Raw genomic sequence first — 21,469 nt, 5'->3', positions numbered from 1 at the left:
CTTGTGTCCACATTGGTATTGAGCTTAAGTAATTCCTCTCCCTCCCTGGTATTTATCCCTCTGATATATTTATAGAGAGCAATCATATCTCTCCTCAGCCTTCTTTTGGTTAAGCTAAACAAGCCACGCTCTTTGAGTCTCCTTTCATAAGACAGTTTTTCCATTCGTTGGATCATCCTAGTAGCCCTTCTCTGTACTTGTTCCAGTTTGAATTCATCCGTCTTAAACATGGGAGACCAGAACTGCACACAGTATTTCAGATGAGGTCTCACCAGTGCCTTTTATAACGGTACTAACACCTCCTTATCTCTACTGGACATCTCACCTGATGCATCCCAAGACCGCATTAGCTTTTTTCACGACCATATCACATTGGCGGCTCATAGTCATCCTGTGATCAACCAATACTCCGAGATCCTTCTCCTCCTCTGTTACTTCCAAATGATGCATCCCCAGGTTATAACAAAAATTCTTGTTATTAATCCCTAAATGCATGATCTTGCACTTTTCACTATTAAATTTCATCCTATTACTATTACTCCAGTTTACCAGGTCATCCAGATCTTCCTGTATAATATCCCGGTCCTTCTCTGTATTGGCAATACCTCCCAGCTTTGTGTCATCCGCAAACTTTATTAGCACATTCCCACTTTTTGTGCCAAGGTCAGTAATAAAAAGATTAAATAAGATTGGTCCCAAAACCAATCCCTGTGGAACTCCACTAGTAACCTCCCTCCAGCCTGACAGTTCACCTTTCAGTACGACCCGTTGTAGTCCCCCCCTTTAACCAGTTCCTTATTCACCTTTCAATTTTCATATTGATCCCCATCTTTTCCAATTTAGCTAATAATTCCCCATGTGGAACCGTATCAGATGCCTTACTGAAATTGGGTAAATTAGATCCACTGCATTTCCTTTGTCTAAAAGATCTGTTACCTTCTCAAAGAAGGAGATCAGGTTGGTTTGGCATGATCTACCTTTTATACCATCATTCTCATCTAATCTTGCATTCTAGCTGGCTCACATTGTAATACCTTTCCTTTGAACTGCTAGAGTGCTATCATACAACATTTTAATTAAAGAACTAGAACAATAGGGGCTCATTAAATGGACTAAAAGCTGTCTAACTGATAGGTCTCAATATGTAATTGTAAATGGGAAATGGTCATCGGGTATGTTTCTAGTGGGGAGCCACAGGGATTGGTTCTTGCCCTATGCTATTTAACATTTTTGTATATGACCTGGAAGAGAACATAAAATCATTATTGATAAAGTTTGCAGATGACATGAAGATTGGGGGAGTGGTAAATAATGAAGAGTGCAGGTCTTTGATTCAGAGTGATCTAGATTGCTTGGTAAACTGGATTCAAGCAAACAACTTGCATTTTAATGTGGCTAAATGTAAATGTATATACCTAGTAACAAAGTATGTAGGCCATAGCTACATCTATCCTGAGAAGTACTGACTGAAAAAAATCTGAGGGTCATGGTGGATAATGAGCTAAACGTGAGCTCCCAGTGCCATGCTGTGGCCAAAAGGGCTAATGCAATCCTGGAATGCATAAACAGGGGATTCTTGAGTAGGGATGGAGAAGTTATTTTATTTTTGCATGTAGCACTGCTGCAACCACTGCTGGAATACTATGTGTCCAGTTCTGGTGTCCACAATTCCAGAAAGATGTTAAACTGGAGAGGGAACAGAGACGAGTCATAAGAATGATTAAAGGATTAGAAAACATGCTTATGGTGATAGACTCAGTCTATCTAGCTTTACAAAGAACGTTAAGGGGTAACTTGATCAGTTCATAAGTACCTACATAGGGAACACATTTTTAATAATGGGCTTTTCAATCTATCAGACAAAGGTAGAATATGATCTGATGGCTGAAAATTGAAGCTATACAAATGCAGACTGGAAATAAGGTGTGCATTTTTAACAGTGAAGGTAATTAACCATTGGAACAATTTACCAAGAGTTGTGGTGGGTTCTCCATCACTGATCATTTTTAAATCAAGATAGGATGTTTTTCTAAAAGGTCTGCTCCAGGGATTATTTTGGGGAAGTTCTATGACCTGATTTAAACAGGAAGTCAGACAAGATTATCACAATGGGCCTGTCTGGCTTTGGAATCTATGAATCTGACACTTAACAGTTTAAGGCTTCTGTTAATGCTGCTCACTGGTTTGACTAGCAGGAGGTGTTCATGAAATGCTAGTGCTTGCATCTTCCATATAGCAAGTGACTTGCCCTGTTACCACTGGCTTAGGAGGCAATTACTTAAAAAAAATTTTTTTTCAGGTTTTCTCTCTTTGGGCCCTAGGGTCAGATCCTCAGCCCTGCCTCAGCTTAGCATTTGGAGATTCCCCTTGTGTGGGCAATTAGAGGAATATCTGAGAGCACAAAGTGTCTTTTTCCAATTATGTTTGCAGTGGCTGATTTCACCATTTTCATTTGAAATTTGTGGTATTTAAATAAGCCTTTAATTGTTTTGATTTAATAAATAGGCAAAGGAATTAGAAAACATAACTTGTGACTGTTTTTATATGATATTTCTTATGGTTATGTCAGGGCATCTTGATCACTAACACGAAATGGGAGACATCTATAGTTGCCATGGAAACTGAATACATCCTTAGTTGTGAAATGATCTGTTTCAGTGGATTACAGAATAGTTTGGAGTCAAATGTAGAAACTCAATATTAATAATGAAACAGAAAATGGACATTGTCATTGGCTATGAACATTTTCCTTATTATGTATTAAACTAATATTTTGCATTAAAGTGTTTTTATTGTAATATTGATACTCAGAGTTTTTTTATTGTGAATAACGATTAGGATAACGAGGCTTGTGGATTTTATCTCCCCATCTGCTTAGCATTCCAATTGCGTATAGCCTGAATACTTGGGCTGTATATGGGTAGAGTGAAATTCATCCTTCCTCTCTCTTTGCCTCGTTTTCCCCAATCTGTAGAATAGAGATAATACCATGAAGAGAAGTTGTGATACTGAATTAAAGTTAGTTTGTAAAATGTTTTCAGAACCTCAAATGAGACATGATATAAGTGTCATTTTATGTTTTTGTGGTTATAGTTAAGGAAAGCCAGAACTTTGTATTTATTAGCATTTATTTGCTGCCAAATACTGTAGTTGCCTTACAAAGCTTAAATTAAGAATATCAAGATGACAGTAAGAGATCAAAAACCATTCTCCCCTGTAGTATATCAGTCAGCTAGGCAACCAGGACAGGCACCCCAGTTCAGCAAAGCACTTGAGCATGTGCTTGAGTTTCATTGGTGCAAGTGATTACACGAGGCTCAGGCCAGCAGAGAATCTGGACCATGGACTTTAATGGGACTGCTCACGTGCTTAAAGTTAACCAAATGCATAAGTGCTTTGTTGGATCAGGATTTCAGTCATTTGAGACCATCTGGCCAAAGAAGTGCATCATAAGGTCTTTCTGGAAGTGGCTAGGTTCATCCTTACCCTTAATTTCACAGGCAATGAACTCCAGCGGTGTTGGGCTTAAGAGAAATAAAATATTGTGTATTGACAGAAGCAAATATATATAAGAAAATAAATAAATGATCAAAATATTAACATAAGCACGATGTGTTTTGTTTATTTTTCAAAGTAATGGCTTTCAAAATTTGTTTTATTTTTTTAAAAATAATGTTGTTCCAGATTCTCAGCTGATCCAACAAAGAACTTAAATACATGCTTAACTTTAAATGTAGGAATAATCCCATTAACGGAAGTTGAGGAAGCAACACCAATTTGTGACAGCTGAGAATTTAGCCTGATATTTATATTTAATTAAAGATTTTAAAAAAGGGGGTGTGAAATCCTCCTTCCGTTCTAGTCCCTTTAGACCATGCGAAAGGTCTGCAGTCACAGACTAAAAGACCTGGATTGGCGAGGGAGGATTTCCCCACTACACGCATGCAGATGACAGCTGTAAAGCGGCCTGCCAAGCATCCCCTCGCAAGCTCTGGTGTAGGCGGGATACTGGGATAGCAGGGGTATATTGGGACTGCAGTATGGGAGGTTGCCATAATTTAGGCTCCCAGGGCTGTTTAAATTACATTGTGTCTGGAACAGCCCAAGGTTAGGAGGGTTAGGAGATTCTGGTTTAAAGCAGAATCTCAGCTGAAAGAGAAGTCCAAAAACTGGTTTATTTTACTATATTTATCATTTCAAAAATAGTCTAAATAATTTTAAAATAGCTAATCTCAAATTACAGCACTTAAAAACTCTTAAATACATGACTAATAAGCAACTGAAAATGGAGATTTTATTAGACCTTTTTGACATGCATTAGGATAGAGTTGTTTTATCCTTTTCTACCCAAAAATTGTCAAGGTGCCTGTTTTAATTTTAATGCATGTCACTTGATACACTAAATTGAGACTTGTGGGTGGAGCAAGGTGAAAAATGCCTGGAGATGGTTTATGCAGTGTGATTATAGCCGTGTTGGTCCTAGGATATTAGAGAGAGAAGGTGGGTGAGGTAATGATTTTTATTGAATCAATTTCTGCTGGTGAGAGCAATAGGCTTTTGAGCCACACTAAGAGGGGATGTGATTGAGGTCTATAAAATCATGACTGGTGTGGAGAAAGTAAATAAGGAAGTGTTATTTACTCCTTCTCATAACACAAGAACTAGGGGTCACCAAATGAAATTAATAGGCAGCAGGTTTAAAACAAACAAAAGGAAGTATTTTTTCACACAACGCACAGTCAACCTGTGGAATGCCTTGCCAGAGGATGTTGTGAAGGCCAAGGCTGTAACGAGGTTCAAAAAAGAACTAGATAAGTTCATGGAGGATAGGTCCATCAATGGCTATTAGCCAGGATGGGCAGGGATGGTGTCCATAGCCTGTTTGCCAGAAGCTGGGAATGGGAAACAGAGGATGGATCACTTGATGATTACCTGTTCTGTTCGTTCCCTCTGAGGCACCTGGCATTGGCCACTGTCGGAAGTCAGGATACTGGGCTAGATGGTCCTTTGGTTTGACCCAGTATGGCAGTTCTTATATTCATACACACAGCTCTTCTTCAGGTCTGGGAAAGGTACAAGCATCGCAGCTACATGAAAGGGGGAACAGATTCTCTAGCATAAGTAGTTAGCACATATTCTAAGGGGCTATTCAAGGTAGAGTGGCCTGTTAGTACCTCTACAGTCATAGGACACACCTGAGGAAAAAATCCAAGACTGTTACCTGGAAATCATGCAAGAAATCCAGAACAACTGACCTCACCCCACTCCCACTGACAGCCATCCAACACAAAAATAAATAGTGGGGCAGAAGTACAGTCCCTTAGGCCTTGGCTACACTTGCAGCTGTACAGCGCTGTGAGGTAAACCTATCTTCGTACAGCTGAGTAGGGGAAAGTGCTGCAGTCTGTCCACACTGACAGCTACCAGCGCAGTGGTGTGGCCACACTTGCCACATTTGCAGCTGTGTTGGGAGCGGTGAATTATGGGCAGCTATCCCAGCATTCATGTGGCTGCAACGTGCTTTTCAAAACAGGGGGGTGGGGTGGATTGTGACAGGGAGTGTGGGGGAAGAGAGAGTGCTTTTTGGAGCATGTCAGCTCTCTATTTTGCAAGTTCCGAACTCCCGGCCCCCTGCTCATTCATTTACTCACTCAAAGTAAGCTGCAAACTGTTTGCTTTTCTCTGTGGTACGAACTTTGAAACCGGCACTTACGCATTCCTGCAGCCGGTCCCAACAATGGAGAGGATTGGCCACTTGACAAGGTGATTAGTACAGCGCTGTAAGCGTTTACACTCACACCCGTGAGTCGTAGCCACTCCGCTGCAGCTATTATTCCTCTCGGAGATGTGGAGTACCTGCAGCGGTGTACCCAGGGAGATACAGCGCTGTACGTGCCCTGCCAGTTTGGACGGGGAGTGAGTTACAGCGCTGGGGGAGGCTTTACAGCGCTGTAACTTGCAAGTGTAGCCAAGGCCTTAGAGAGTAGAGATAATTCAGCTCCAGTGAGTGGTAGTCTTGATAAAGTGATGAAGTTTGGGTGTCGTGTAGTGTCCATCTGTTGGGTATGGTGCCATGGTTTCTCCCAGAGGTGGTGTTCTGTGGGTTGTGGACACCACCACTCCTTCCAACCTCCTACCCATAGTTGTCACTTCTCACCCCATACTGTAACTCATATGGGTATCATCAAACTACAACCCATACTCAATGGGGATCACATCCTGAAAGAAATCTTTGCTGAACCCCCCCCCCCCTTCTGGCCTTCAAACAGCCCCCCAACTTCTCCAAGCTCATAATCAGATGCAAGCTCCCCACAGACTAGGACGCACCAATTCAAAGCGGCACCAGACCCAGCCAGAACAACAGATGAAAAACTTGTAGACATATTTCTACTGCTACAATGATCAGTACCCCCCACAACACACCTTTCAAGATCCATGGATTCTACACATGCCAATTACAATATGCGGTATACCTAAATGTCCCAATATCAACTATGTGGTTAAATGAGTCAATCACTATGCTCTCTAATGAACTCACACAGGAAAATGATAAAAAACAAAAACACCCTATCACCCATGGGTGAACACTTTTTTCACAAAGTGATCACTCTATATCTTACCTATCCATTCTCATCCTCAAAGGAAACCTGCACAACACTTTCAAAAGATGAGCCTGGGAGCTTAAATTCATAACTCCGCTAGACTCTAAAAATCATGGACTGAACAGAGACACTGGATTTATGGCTTGTTACAACAATTTGTAACCCACTAACCCCCTATTTTTGTATGTGCTAATTACTTTGGCCTAACAATCTGTTCCATCTAGCATTTAGCTGTGATGCTCTGAGTACCTTTCCCAGATCTGAAGAAGAGCTGTGTGTGGCTCGAAAGCTTGTCTCTCTCACCAACAGTAGTTGGTCCAATAAAAGACTTTGTCTCTGGAGATAGTCTAGCAAGTCACTTCTTGGCTGTTGTTTGAGGTGGGGATTTGATGTCATTGTGTAAGTAGGTATTTTGAAGAATTTCTTGTATAGACAGTGTTCAGTTACTTGCTTTATTCCCTACAGTTATCTGAGGCAGATGAAGCAGCTTTGAAGGAGCCAATCATTAGGAGGTTTGAAGAGGAGGGAAACCCTTATTATTCCAGTGCAAGGTAACATATAAATGACTATTCCCAGAACTTGATGATATAACCAGAATGTGTTAACACCTTTTAGATCTTAATGCTGAACAACAGACCAGTTACATACAGTTTTAAACAATCTGGAACAAGGGTTATGTTCAGTGTCCACAGGTACTATGCAATCCAAACCATGGTTCCATCTATCTTGTTTCTGACAGCAGCCAGTACCTGATGCCTTAAAGGAAGGCGGATGTTTCCAGAATGCAGCAAGTTAGTTGTGTACCGCTGTGTACGTGGGGATGTGGTGGAGAGGGAGATTCTTTACAGATTCCTGCAGCTGGTCATAGTATCCTATGAAGCACGACATTTGATTTCTCATATCATGGTTGTAGCTTGTAGAGCTATAAACATCAAGGATGATAAACTTACCCACTTTTTTCTGTGTCCAATTTTGTATTTGTGTATATATGACCGTCCACGGGTTATTTGTGCACTGGGTAAAGGGATGTTGCTTTAATAATTCAAAGTATGCTTCCTTTTTCAAAAGGTTATAAAGGTTGGGTTTATATATTTTGAATACCTCAGTTAAATCCCTTTTAAGTCAAATGCCCTTACAGGCTAAATGATCATAGTCTTTGCAACCTTACTTTTCATGTAAACCTCAGCATGTTACTATTTGTCCTCCTTCTTGGGTTCTTTTTAATTCCTTTTTATAGCTTCCTTGAGGTGAGGTGATCAAGTATATGGGCACGCTATTCTGGAGTAGGGCACATACCATTAAAATATAAATAATGTGTTCTCTTTTCGTTTTATAGTGAGCATATATACTGCAACCTTCTGACATTTTTGACACTTCTCTCCACTTCTAACTCCATATTTAGCGTCTTGATAATGACTGATACTACTATTTTGATGTTACCAAATTCTTTACTGATGCCACCACTAAAATTTTGTGCATGTGTTGATCTTCTGTTGCATTTATTATTGTAAATCATTTTCGTCGCCCTCCCATGCCTCTCATCACTCAGGTCTGTTCAAAATGCTGACAGGAAAATCATCTTCTGATCACATCAGTCCTCCCATGAATCCTTCTAAAGGGTTCCTTACCCTTATGCTATCAAATTCAAGTTCTTTGTCTTTACTTACAAAATACTACATCATTTTTCCTTATATCTCTGGCTATGTCTACACTACAGATGCTGCAGTGACACAGCTATGGCATTGCAGCTTTGCTGTTGTAACACCACAGCGTAGACATTCGCTACAGTGATGTAGGGTTATTTTTCTGTCACTATAGGTAATCCACTCCTCCGAGAGGCGGTAGCTAAGTCAACGGAAGACTGGGTGTTACGCAGACCAAATATGTCACCACAGGGCACACAATTTTTCACAGTCGTGAGTGACGTAGCTAGGTCAATCCAATTTTTAGCCTCTGTTTCTATTTCCACTACTCCTAACCATTCCCTACACCCTTCTCTCTTTCTTTCTTTTGCCATATGGTACCGTTGTAGTCTCTTCCCTGGCTTGCCTTATCTCTCATCATGCTGCCTGCTTCTCCTTGTTCTCAATTTCACTAATGGCAACGTACACAGCTTATAAAAAGAATTGCATCACAGTTAACAACAAGCATTATTCCAAGATCTAACTGTCTATTCCTTAAGTCTTACAAGTTCTGATTAACTAGCTAGCTGTAGTGGGCCTATGTTGTGACCCCTGGTGTCTTCCTTCAAATCTCTCCTTAAAACTCAAGTAATTTGCTCCTACCCTTTTCTCACCAGTGATTCCTACACCCAATTATTTTTAATGGCAGTGACCCCAAGTATTGTATTTACTTTCATCTTTTGCTTATGGTAGTAAATAAATGAATACATTTGAATAAAGATATAGACTATGCTAAAAGTTAGCAAGTTTCTCTTTTGGTAAATCCACAGAGTATGCTTAGAATTCTTTAATTCCAGACACACTCTGTCAGCAGGGGTAAATTTGCATTGTTACAATTGTAAATGTGATCAGTTTAACCACTTTAATAAAAGTATGTTAACAGGTGTTTGTAAGCATTAAGCTCCTATACTTAAGTAGTTTCTATCCATATGTCAACTCCTAGTAATTATGTAGACACAAAGCAATCTGTTTTGTTTGGATTTTTTTACTCTCAGGTTAGGGTATTATTTATGAAGTCATAAATTATTACTAATATGTATTGATCGGTGACATGATGGCTTGCACACTTCATCTATTTTTTAGCCAATTGAAGTTTTATAAGATTTGCTCTGAGTATAGATAGAGACTGTGGACCAGGTCCTCAGGTAGTGTAAATCAGTGTGGTTCCATTAAAGTCAATAGAGCTAGTTTGGTTTGTACCAATTGAGGATCTGGCCCTATATCACTCTTACAAAGCCTCGGATTTATCCCTCAGGCAGAGAGAAAATTTACAGTAAGGATTTTAATTTTTTATGATTGGATTGTAAGCAGAAGAATTTTTCACTGAACTAATTACATTAAAAAATTACAGTCAGGGTATTTGTATTTAAACCAAATCCATAATCTCCTGGAGGAGAAAATGAACTCTTTGATTTTGTTAATATCCACTGGAATCTCATTCATAATCTCTTTGTACTGAGGACTGAAAAATTATTGGATTTATTAGGCATGCAACATGTGTACAGTTGTGATGTAAAAAACAACTCAGTTTCCCCCCAAACAGCCCACAGCTCATTGTTAATATTTAGAGCAGTAGTTATGTGAAGGAGAGAGATTTAAATATTAGCCATGGGCCCACATTTTTAAAAAATGTGTGTTTACATTCTCAAGGGTGTCAAGTGATTTTTGGGTGCCTAGCTTGTGACATCTTAAAGGGTGCTCAGCAGTTTCTGAAAGGCAGGCTCCTGCAACTTGGGTACCTAAAATAACTAGTCATTTTGAAAAATTTAGGCCCCAAACCCATCTTTGGATACCTAAATAAGTGGTCTAATTTCAGTGGGAGCTGCTGAGTACTCAGCAAGGAACCTAACTTTAGGCATCCTTTAAAAAAAAATCTTCACCTAATTCTTCAGTCAAGGGAGGGCAGATAGTTTGTTTGTTAATAAAATACTGTCCCAAAATGAGCTAGGAGCTTCACAGTCATAAAATAAGACAAGTCTCTGGCCTGAAGACCTTACAGTCTAAGGGCAGGCCTACACTTAAAACACTGCATCAGTACAGCTGCACTACTGTAGTGCTTAAGTGAAGACTCCTACATTGATGGGAGAACTTCTCCTGTTAGCATAGTTAATCTCTTCCGTGAGAGGCGGTAGCTATGTCGATGGAAGAAGCTCTCCACTGACGTAGCGCTGTCTACACCAGAGGTTAGGTCAGTAGAATGATGTTGCTCAGAGATGTGGATTTTTCACACCCCCGAGCGACTTAGTTCTACCGATGTAAGTCTATAGTGTAGACCTGGTCTAAGACCCTGAATATACATGGTCTGGGAGCCCTCAAATCCCACCTATTCTTTTTTTCCTGTGGAAAGAATTGTGCACCTTAATAGGGTTGTCTTCTAACTGTGCCCAGTATTCATACCTGTCCCCACCAATCATGTCGTTGTATGCCTACTCCCTTCATACACTTCATTTTCCTCAGTAAGATCTGAGGCTGGGTCTACACTACCCGCCGGAATCGGCGGGTAGAAATCGACCTCTCGGGGATCGATTTATCGCGTCCCGTTGGGACGCGACAATCGAGCCCCGAATCGACGGTCTTACTCCACCAGCGGAGGTGGGAGTAAGCGCCGTCGACGGGAAGCCGCAGAGGTCGATTTTGCCGCCGTCCCTACAGCGGGGTAAGTCGGCTGCCATACATCGAATTCAGCTACGCTATTTGCGTAGCTGAATTTGCGTATCTTAAATCGACCCCCCCCCCCCCCCCGTAGTGTAGATGTAGCCTCAGAGTTTGGAATACTGGATTAAGACACTAAGCTTTACACTACTATTTTTGCAGTTTGGTGGCCTAGTCCAGTCACCAATGATATAAAGTATTATTTACTCCTGAGGGAATTCTGTGCCCAAAAAATTAAAAATTCTGTGCACAGTATTTTAAAATTCTGCACGTTTTATTTGTCAATAAATAAATGCAGAGGGTCCAGCATGGCAGTGGGATCACAGGCCACTGGCTGCATGAAGGTGGGAGATCACCCTGCAGTCCCTCCCCTCCCTGGGACACGGACTCAGTGGTGAGGCTGCACACGACCCTGACAGCACAGTCGTTGGGCCTGCCCCAGAAATACCCTGGGCCCCTGCCCCTCTGCGCCAGGTGCACCAGGTGTGGGGCAGGCAGGCTCAACAAGGCAGGATCCAAGTGTGGAGGGGCTCAGTGTGGGGGGATCCAGGTGTGGGGTGAGAGGGTTCTGTGAGGGACAGTCTGGGTGCAGGCAGGTCAGTGAGTGGTCTAGGCATGAAGGAATCTGGATGCACAGAGGCTCATTGGGGGGATTCCAGGTACAGGGGCAATAGGACTCTACAGGGGCATCCAGGTGAAGATGGTTGGAGCTCAGCAGGGGGTCTGGGTAGGGGGAGTCTCAGTGGAGGGGTCTGGGTGTTGTGGGAGTGGGGCTTGGGGGGTGGGAGTCTGGGTGCAGCTAGTTGCGGGTCAGTGGGGTGGGGGTCTGGATGTGAGGGCTCATGGGGGTGGGGCTTGTCAGAGTGGGGGTTTGAGTGAAGGGAGCTCAGTGGGGGGTGGTCTGGGTGCAGAGGTGGGGGTCCGGAAGCAGGGGGTCTTGTTGCAGGGAGGCTCTAGCTGCGCAAGGGTTGAGGTTCAGTGGGATGGGGTTCGGGTATGGAGGGCTGAGGGGGGGTCTGGTGAGGTTTGGCAGGAGGGGTCCAGGTATGGGAGGTCGGGATGCATGGGGGTTGGGCAGATGAGGGAGCAACTCATGGTACAGTGACCCCTCCCCCTGTGGCAGAGGAGAGATAGGGGCAGGAAGCAGGGGAGGATGCTGAACTTCCTGCAGCCGGGGGGAGGTTTCTGGGGGTGGGTCTGACACAGCCCTATTTACTCTTTGCAGGGGAAGAGGAAGCCCTGTCCTCTCCCACCTCCAGCTCAGCTGGGACTGTCAGCTGATCCCGGCGCAGGGTAGGGGCCACTGGCTGGGGTGTCCCCAGCCCTGTGGTGATTTACCTCTCCGCTGACTGCTCTGGGTGCCTGAAACGATGTACTTGTGCTGCTAAGGAGGGGTGCGTGACCGCTCTTGCAGCTTGCCTTTGCTTCCCTGTCAGAAAATCCTTTTCCTGCAGGAAAGTAAAGAAATCTGCGGAGGATATGAATTCTGCGCATGCGCAGTGGCACAAAATTCCCCCAGGAGTAATTATTACAAGCACTGCAGAAATGGATGTTTCCCCTGCATGAAGTAGGGGTTAGAGACACTTTGCTTCCATTAGCCAACAAATTTGCATGCAGGCATAACAATAAGTTTACTGAATGTCACATGCTGCAGTGTACGAAGGAAAAGTAACCCACTTCCTCAGTGCAATGGTCAGTTTTCTGGGAGGAGATAATTCCTTCCTGACTCCAAACATGGCGATCAGTCTTGCCACCTGTGTAGTCAAGTGAGAATCAACCCAGCCAAGTGCTGGGCATCAGGTAATGAAATCAAAACTGGATTCTGCCAAAACTGGCTTTGTCTTGTGCTAATCAGACCAACAAGATGCCTTCAGTAAGGGGACAGGGGGTTGTAGGCGGAGATAATGTCTGTATTCGTTTTGATCACTGCATGAGACAGGCAGTGTTTGAATCTACCTTGCGCTGTCCTGTTGGTAAATGTGTATGAAGTTATATAGTCTCTGTCCACGCTCTTGGGGCCTGATTCAAAGCCCATTGAAGTCAGTGGGATGCGTTCAATTGACTTCTGTGGGTTTTGAGGCCCTTGAGCAATAAATTTGAAAGTAAAGAAGAAAAATGCTTTTATGGTCTTAAAATGGAAGCATATTTCCCTATTTGCTTTGTGTATGCAGTTTTGCTTATAAATTATCATTTGTTATCTTCAGGATGTCAATGTACTTCCCCTTAGTTGTGTTTTATAATCAAATTTTAATCAATTGTCTGAATAGAACCTTTCACTCTGAACAGTCTTAATTAACGAGAGTCGTTAGCCAGCTCCCTTTTTAATGAGCTATATTAATCTGCTTACAGGTTTCCAAATGGAGTTTAATCAGTTTACGTTGTAACAAATTACATGGGCCATTTTCTTTTCTGGTCTGTTTGTTTCTTTTACTCAGAGTCCCTGTTCTGAATATTTTATGAACATAGATGTGATTCATGTTCTAGCATTGGGTTTTTAATAGGATGTTTAATGTTATGTCCCAATACAGAAGACAGTTTTCTTTAAACAAAGAAAAGCAGAAGGTAGTGGTGACCTTGAAAGCAATCTTTACCTTATACAGTGTAAAATCTTTGAGGCTGTCAATAAAAGCTAGTTTGTCATTACAAAAAACAAGTATTCTATTAAAAAAAGAAAAGGTGTGTAAAGTTTTGAAAGGTCTTTATTACAGCAATAGCCTTTTATAAGGCTGAACTTCTGAGGTTAATTGCTTTGGGCCAGCAACACTTTCTTAATATAACTTATCCCACAAAAATACAGTTACATTAAACATCTTTAATGGATTTGAAATATTTCATTCAATTTTGATGGTTTTACTAAAGGAGATTGAAAAATCATTACACCAAATAGTGAGGTAGATCTGAATACTGCAGGTCCCTTCCAGAAGGACCAAACAAACATGTAACTATCAGAAAATTGAAATGAAATCACACTTAGAACAAAGAGAAATCACTATAAATAGTTAATTTTTATTACCCTTTTAAGATTATGAGGAGCAGGGTGACTGAGGGTTTGATCTCATGAAACTGGTTCACTGAGATATCCCAATGATTATTCCACTGTGCCAAGAAATTAAGCTGATCAAAACTAAATCTGATTCTAATGGGTAATAAAAATAATGATAGCTCAGTGGTTTGAGCATTGGTCTGCTAAACCCAGGGTTGTGAATTCAATCCTTGAGGGGGCCATTTAGGGTTCTGGGGCAAAAATCTGTCTGGGGATTGGGCCTGCTTTGAGCAGGGGGTTGGACAAGATGATCTCCTGAGGTCCCTTCCAAACCTGATATTCTATGATTCTATGAATGCATTTTTATGTGAAATTTGTAGTGAAAACTGCTGAAGTGTTCTTCGTAACATGTATTCTCTGATGTTACAAAATGTTGGCCATGTATATCTTAGACAGTGATCCCATTTATATTTTCTTAAACTGGGGTTTTATGCATAGATATGGGACATACTCATTATTCCTGAAGAGTTTAAGGCCTGACATAACTTCCATTAAAGTCAATAGAAACACTAGTCCTATTGACTTCAGTGGGAGTTCGATTGGTCCTCTAGCTCTTCTGAGCGCAAGAGTTTTCTAATTATACTTTTGTTTTGTGTTTCACTGCTGTGGCTTAAGGAGAAAAAGCACCTAATTTGAGCACTTAATTTTTCAATGTAATATTATTGTTAAAATACACCAAAAGGTTGTAATTAATGAATGATTATTATTAAAAGCCCCAATTTAGAAAAGCACTTAATCACATACTTAGCTCAAATCATGTGCTTACACTCTATCAAATTTGTAGGACATAAGTGTGTGCTTAAGTGCTTTCCTGAATAGGGATGCTTTCCTGAATCACATCCTAAGTGCTGACAACATGTATTATGCTATCCAGCACATAAGCACAGACTGTGTGTTGCTATCCTGCAACAGGATCTGCTAGTGTGACTCCATGTGGGTGTAAGAGTGCCTGCTAGCAGCTCTCATTGGGGGATAGGAGCCAGAGGGTACATCTACATGGCAAAAAAAGCAACCAAACAAAAATGCCAGGGAAGCTAGTCTCAGAGCCCAGGTTAACTGACTCAGGCTCATGGAGCTTGTGCTACAGGGATAAAAAAAAGCAATGTAAATATTACTGCTCCGGCTGAGGGCTGGGCTCAGAGGCCCTGCCTCCCTCTGCAGATTTCAGAACCTGGGCTCCTCCCTAAGGAGCTATTTTTAGTCCCTTAGCATGAGCCCTGTGAGCACAAGTCAGTTGACCTGGGTTCTGAGACTTGATATTATGTAGATGTACCCATAGAGACAAACAGAGAGAGGACAGGATACAGACTGGAAAATCCAGAGAAGGGAAAAGGTTAACTAATAGGTTTGTTGGTTTTAATATACACCTCTACCCCGATATAACACGAATTCGGATATAACGCAGTAAAGCAGTGCTCCGGCTGGGCGGGGCTGTGCACTCCGGCGGATCAAAGCACGTTCGATATAACACCTATAACGCGGTACGATTTTTTTGCTCCCGAGGACAGCGTTATATCGGGGTAGAGGTGGTGTAGTTTGTTTCTTGGGAGCATCCTAGGAGAAGTGAGTTTCTGGATATCCTGTTTTGAGTGTACCCAAGTTGTAATAGAGAAAATGTAATTAGATATTTTAAAAATTATTTGCTGTGACTTGGTGAAAGTGACGCTAACAACAAATGCTAAACTAAAACAAATTTACAAAATTGTTGCAAACTTCTATTGGTGACTAAGACTCATGAATACTTATTTACATACACTATGCAGTTCTCTTTATTCTCTTCTTTTGTTTTGAGGTAAGTGTGCTAAATGTTTTCTTTCCTGTGTAATTTGATTTAAAAAAACCCAAACTAATCCTCAAACAATATAAAATTGACAACTTGAAACTTTAGCCAGAAGGGAAGAATATTTTTGTTCTTGATTAAAAATTCAGTGTTGACTACCCATTGTTTTAAAATAACATGAAAGGATCATCACTTTCAAAAACTAATTTACCAAAAGCAGAGCAGTAATTTTAAAGACACAGAATAAAATTGTCAGACATGACAACAATGTAATAATCTCAGAAAAGATTGCAAAATAAGTTGCTCTCTTTGGGCATGGGGAAGGGAATCTTTTTTTTTTTTTTTTACTTTTTTTTTTTTAGATATTTCATGTTGTGTTGCAGTCCCTCAGCTGGTTAAAATTCACATTGATTTAAATGGGATTTTAGCTGCAATAGGACTTCAGCATCTGGTTCTAAACAAAGTGCCTAGAGAAGGTAGCTGTACAACATATACAATTTTTAGGACGTTTAGAATTTTTGCTATGGAGTTCATTTGTAGCGGGATGGAACTCTTTTGGCGCTGAGCCTGCAAACAGTCCCATGTGTGCTTAACTTCAGTTGCTTGCATGCTTAATATTAAGCAGGTGCAGAAGTGCCTGTCAATTGGGAGGTTAGTTGTTTGGAATTCAGAGGTGTTTTTTTGTTACTGTGGCATAGCTTTATGAATTCATTGCTTTCAGGGACTTCACTATGGCACAGATTAATTTACAACTGTTTAGAAATAGACTTCAGTAAAGAAGATTAGTGAAATAATTGTTGGCAGTCCATAAAAAATATACTCCAGCACTTTAAATCCTTATGCTTTCATAACTAAACATCTTGAGTTGACAGCTAAGATAAGCCAAATAACGTTTATTAATGATGTTAATTTACTTTTTAGAATATAGTTACCAACAGGATGGGGAGCCATTTTCATGACATTGGGATCTTTTCCATTTATTTCTCATAACATTTTTTTCTCTTGAATTTAGGATGCCATTTTCATACTAAAAAAATAGTATGAATAATCCCATTTAAAGTAGGTAGAGATTATTCTAGTCATTTATTTTGAACTGTATAGTTAAATCTAGAAGACAAATTATACAAATAATAAAAAAGTAGGCACGAAATTTTGCTTTGTTGTATCAGCATAAATACGAAGTAGCTCAATTGTCTTAAATCAGAATTTGGCCCTTTTTTTATCCACTCCCTCCAATAGAAATATTTATTTACTTCTGTGTGGCTGAAGGCCTATCTCTTGTAAACTGTTTATATAATTCTTCTTTTCTTGTTTGGTCTAATTTCAGATTATGGGACGATGGAATTATTGACCCCGCTGATACAAGACTTGTTTTGGGTCTGAGTCTTAGTGCAGCACTAAATGCACCCACCAAGAGGACAGAATTTGGAGTTTTCAGGATGTGATCTAAATGACTTTTCAGAACACCCTTGTACATTTTTAATCAAGGTTAAAGATTAAATGTACACAGGTAATTCTGAGGAGTTCGTACATTTAGATTTTTGATATAACAATTTTCATACTTTCATGCTTAAGTATTTTTTTTAATATCGTCTGGGATCAGTGCATACATCATTTCTGTAATACTGAATTTTGCATTTGGGTGAATAAATTGTAACTATCAGCATTAAGCTAGATCTGTTTGTCAGAGAATCACTGCTATGATCTCTTAACCATTAAAATTACATCCATGAAATGAGTTCTGTTTCTGGTGTTTCTCTGTGTTTGCTCCTTTTAAATCCACATTTTACCTCCAAAACATAGAAGTTACTCTTGCAGTCAGACAAACCACCTCCCCCAACTGCCACATATTCTGCTTTTCTGCGAAGAGCATTACAGTGAAGACAGCCAATGGGCACAAGACAGCATGAAATTGTATATTGCGTACCTATTAATCATTGGCATTCTGGTCTTTCTCTGTTGTCTTTTCCCCCAACATACATTACTTTTCTGTATTATCACCTGAAATTAAAACAATTAACAGTGAATCTGATGGATGCTAGCCAAGCTGCATTAAACTTGTTGGGAGAGCTAGCAAAGGCATATTGGTGTCAGTGGGTGTTGTTGATGCTCAGCACTTTTGAAAACTGGACCACTTTCTCAGGTGCCTAAGACCCCTCTGTGACGGGTTTCCCCCCGGGTGCCATCTGGAACTGGGGTATCACTGAGCGTGCCTGACCCACCAGCCTGAGCTCCCTTTACACTGTATTGCTGACAAACTCTCAAGCTCCTTCTAGCACACATACAAATAGGGACACACCCAGCTGCAGTTACAAACCAACACCGTGAGCAGCTTTGCATGGGAAGACTTCAGCTAAGGAATTTCCCAGTTACTCAGGTACGCCCCCCCTTCCCCTGAGGTGTAAACCCAAAATTATACCATCTTGTGCTGCACAGGGAACTGTACAGTGTAAGATCATGAAATTCGTCCCCTCCCTCAGTGTGGAGAGGAATATACACAGCTTTCTGCCCCAAATTATGATTCCCACACACACTGGTTTTAGACAAAGGAAAAACAAGTTTATTAACTACAAAAGATAGATTTTAAGTGATTATAAGGGATAGCAAACAGATCAAAGCAGATTACCTAGCAAATAAAACCACAATCTAAGCTTAATATACAAAAGAGATTGGATATGAATAGCAGATCCTCACTCTAAGAGATGATACAAGCAGGCTGCAGATTCTTAAGCAGTAAGCTGCACTGGCTTACAGCTTAGAATCCCTGGGTGTTCCATTCACAGGCTAAAAATCCCTTTAGCCTGAGTCCAGCACTTCTCGCAGTTCCCTCTTTGTTCCTCAGGTGTTTCCAGGAGTCTCTTTGGGTGGGGAGTCAGTGAAGAGCCACAATGATGTCACTCTCCTGCCTTATATATCTTTTGCATATGGCGGGAACCCTTTGTTTCAAAGCTTGATTTCCATGTCAGTCAGTGGAAAGGCACTAGTATCTCAAGATGGAGTCCAGCACCAGTTTCTTGTAGTCTCACAACGGCCAGAGGTTATTTGTAGCATCCTCAGGAAGCCCCCCACGCGCACACACGGTGGGCAATAAGCGTCTTCTAAGGCGTATTGTTCTCCCTAATAGTTCATTAACTTTAATGGGCCCTTCCCAACCAGCCATCTAGACTGAGAGCATTTTGTCTAGTTGGCATTCCCCATGTGTAAACACGATTGTAATACAGATACATAGTCAATATTCCTAACTTCAGATACAAAAATGATACATGCATACAAATAGGATAATCATATTCAATGATTCCAATGATATCTCACATGACCTATCCTGCATAAAATACATTATGATTGATATATTCATATAATATCTCTATGAAGAATATGGAGTGCAGTGTCACACCCTCCCTGGAAGTATGATCCTCTGGGTAATTGTGGCTCCACATGGGCTCAGCAGTCTGCCCACATGGCTCACGATGCCAAATTTTAAGCACATGCTTAAATCTCATTGACTTTAATGGGTTGAAGCACATCTGTAATTGCTTTGTTGAATCAGGGCTTAACATTTCAGTGTAATGTGATGCTTTGTTAGAGTTCTAGGGCTAACATATTTTTGTGTATATTTAATATAATGTAGCTTGCAGAGCCTAAATGTCAAGCATGGCAATTACTCTTTCCAGAGTTAGGGGTTGAAGATTGTGCCATGTGTCACTGGAGAAAGGTAATTTTTCCTTAGCTTGGTATTCTGAATGCCCAAACCTCAGGTAGATGAATGCCAAACTGGATGGCTGGTGCTGTTACTCATGACTGGGGACCAAACACCTGCATAATTCAGCTACTCAGATGCTGATCCTATTTAGTCCCTACTCTGGCCTGTGGGGAGAATAAGCACCAGGAGAGCATGCCGGTGCTGGCTTTCCCTGGCTTGTGGAGTAGAGGGGAGAAGTTCCCCTGGTCCCGGAAGGGTGAAGGAAAGAAATTCACCCAGCTACCTCTCATTTAGACTCCTTGGGGAATGGGAGAGCAAACTGAAACAGGCAGGTTGTCTGGAGAAGTGATGGTTATTGAGTGGAACATGAATACTGAATACATGTAGCCCAACACTGGGCCAAATATTAGGTCCCATGCATACCCCCGCTTTGCACAAAAGTCTAAGATTTTACCTGTGTCTGTAAGTGATCAGATATCAATTCCTTCCAGTCTATAAGAAGTTGTTTATTCTGTGTCGTTAAAAGGTTATTTCCATAGCTATGGATATATTCCCCTCAACGCTATACTAATGTGGACATTCTTAATATTGTATTTTGACCCTTACATGTATAGTTATGAGAGGAATATTTTAATTTTTTGTAGTTAAAACTGCAATAGGGGAAAAAATCTGTATTTTGTTATTTATTCTTGTACTTGTTATTGCATAATAAGGTTTTATAACCGGGGTTGGACATGCTCTTTGCCTCAGGCAGCTTGCTTCTGAAAATATGGAGAGGCTATCCTTTAACCCCTATGAAAATAGCAGCAAGACTGTGTATAAAATAAAGCCTAGCAAGCATGCTTGAAAACAAAAGTGAAGGTTAATATATATCACCAATAACTGCTCAAATAGCGACATTACTTCAGGCTTTCAGGCTCTTGCCTCCTTTTTTACTATTTCTGTCAGATGATCTGTCTTTCAGCCACCTGATCTGGTAGACCAGTTATTTGAACAGCAGGGGATCACTTTGGCATAATATACTATGCATGGAAGCATTCCAACAGAGAAAATAGTAATGAAATAATTCTGAGTATGGAATAGTAATCAATAGTGTTGAGATGTAGCTAATGAAAGTGGATACATTTATATGGATTCATGCCTCAGAGAATGTTCCTTTCCTCTTGCTTGTTATAATGTGAAGGAATAGTTATTTACTTTCGCTGCAGTATCTTCAGTCTAATATATGTGTAGCCGCAAGTCAAAACATGTCTCTGGATAAATGGGACTGTTCCGCTCTAACAAAACATATCTCCTGAAACAAGCTCGCTGTAGAATTAACACAAGCTTTGGCAAGCCCCACCAATGTAGGTCTATCGAGAGGAAGATATGAAGCAGAACTTAATTAAATAATTACATTAAATAATTGAATTAAACACTAATTAAATAATTAGCATTTCCCCACCATGTGTTAAACTGCTTCTTAGATAATCCTTGCATATTAGCGTCCTGTAGTTTGTACCTGGACATTTCCTACACAGTGGATAGAACGTGAAAAAAATGACAGAAGAGCCACTGCAGAGTGCAGTCAAGCAGACAGCTGCTGAAGTAACAGCTTGTTCTACTTGGACCCACTGGCTGTGAAGCTTGGGATGCATCGTTCATGCTATAACGTCTGATGATGATGTGGAGCATGTTTACACTGGGGGCCTGATCCCATATTATTTGTATGCTCATAATTTGCATTGAAATCAATGTAGCTGTTTCGGTGTGAAAAGAACATGAGATCTTGAAATTAAATGGTAAAGAAATAAGTAGTTTTGTAGCAGAGGTGACTGACAAAGATGACAGGCATTGTTTGCCCAATAGCCATGGCTTGGGTGGATTTTTAGTGGATGACAGCTTTAAAATGCAAGTGTAAAGACACAGGAGTCCAACCAGTAGAGGAAACTTAATGGGTGCACTGAAATACGATATCCTCTGGCTGCTCTAGCCTGGTCCTTTCCTTCCTGTCAGTGCTGCCCACTTTTG

General features: G+C 40.9%; 1 protein-coding gene across 2 annotated transcripts in view; it reads left to right on the top strand.

Moving 5' to 3' along the window:
* The window catches only part of MCCC2 (methylcrotonyl-CoA carboxylase subunit 2), a 78,070-nt gene extending 60,573 nt beyond the window's left edge, over positions 1-17,497 (top strand). The window contains exons 16-17 of one of the 2 annotated variants that reach the window (XM_024104536.3): positions 7,068-7,153; positions 17,087-17,497. In XM_024104536.3, coding sequence (XP_023960304.1) covers positions 7,068-7,153; positions 17,087-17,204 — 204 coding nt within the window. In that variant the 3' untranslated portion in view covers positions 17,205-17,497. The remainder of the gene's footprint in view (positions 1-7,067; positions 7,154-17,086) is intronic. The other variant, XM_042855906.2, reaches the window with a different exon arrangement.
* Positions 17,498-21,469: the final 3,972 nt, after the last annotated feature.

Source organism: Chrysemys picta, chromosome 6, assembly GCF_011386835.1.
Source record: "Chrysemys picta bellii isolate R12L10 chromosome 6, ASM1138683v2, whole genome shotgun sequence".
Taxonomy (NCBI): Eukaryota; Metazoa; Chordata; order Testudines; family Emydidae; genus Chrysemys; species Chrysemys picta.
This window is presented reverse-complemented; position numbering and strand designations above follow the sequence as displayed.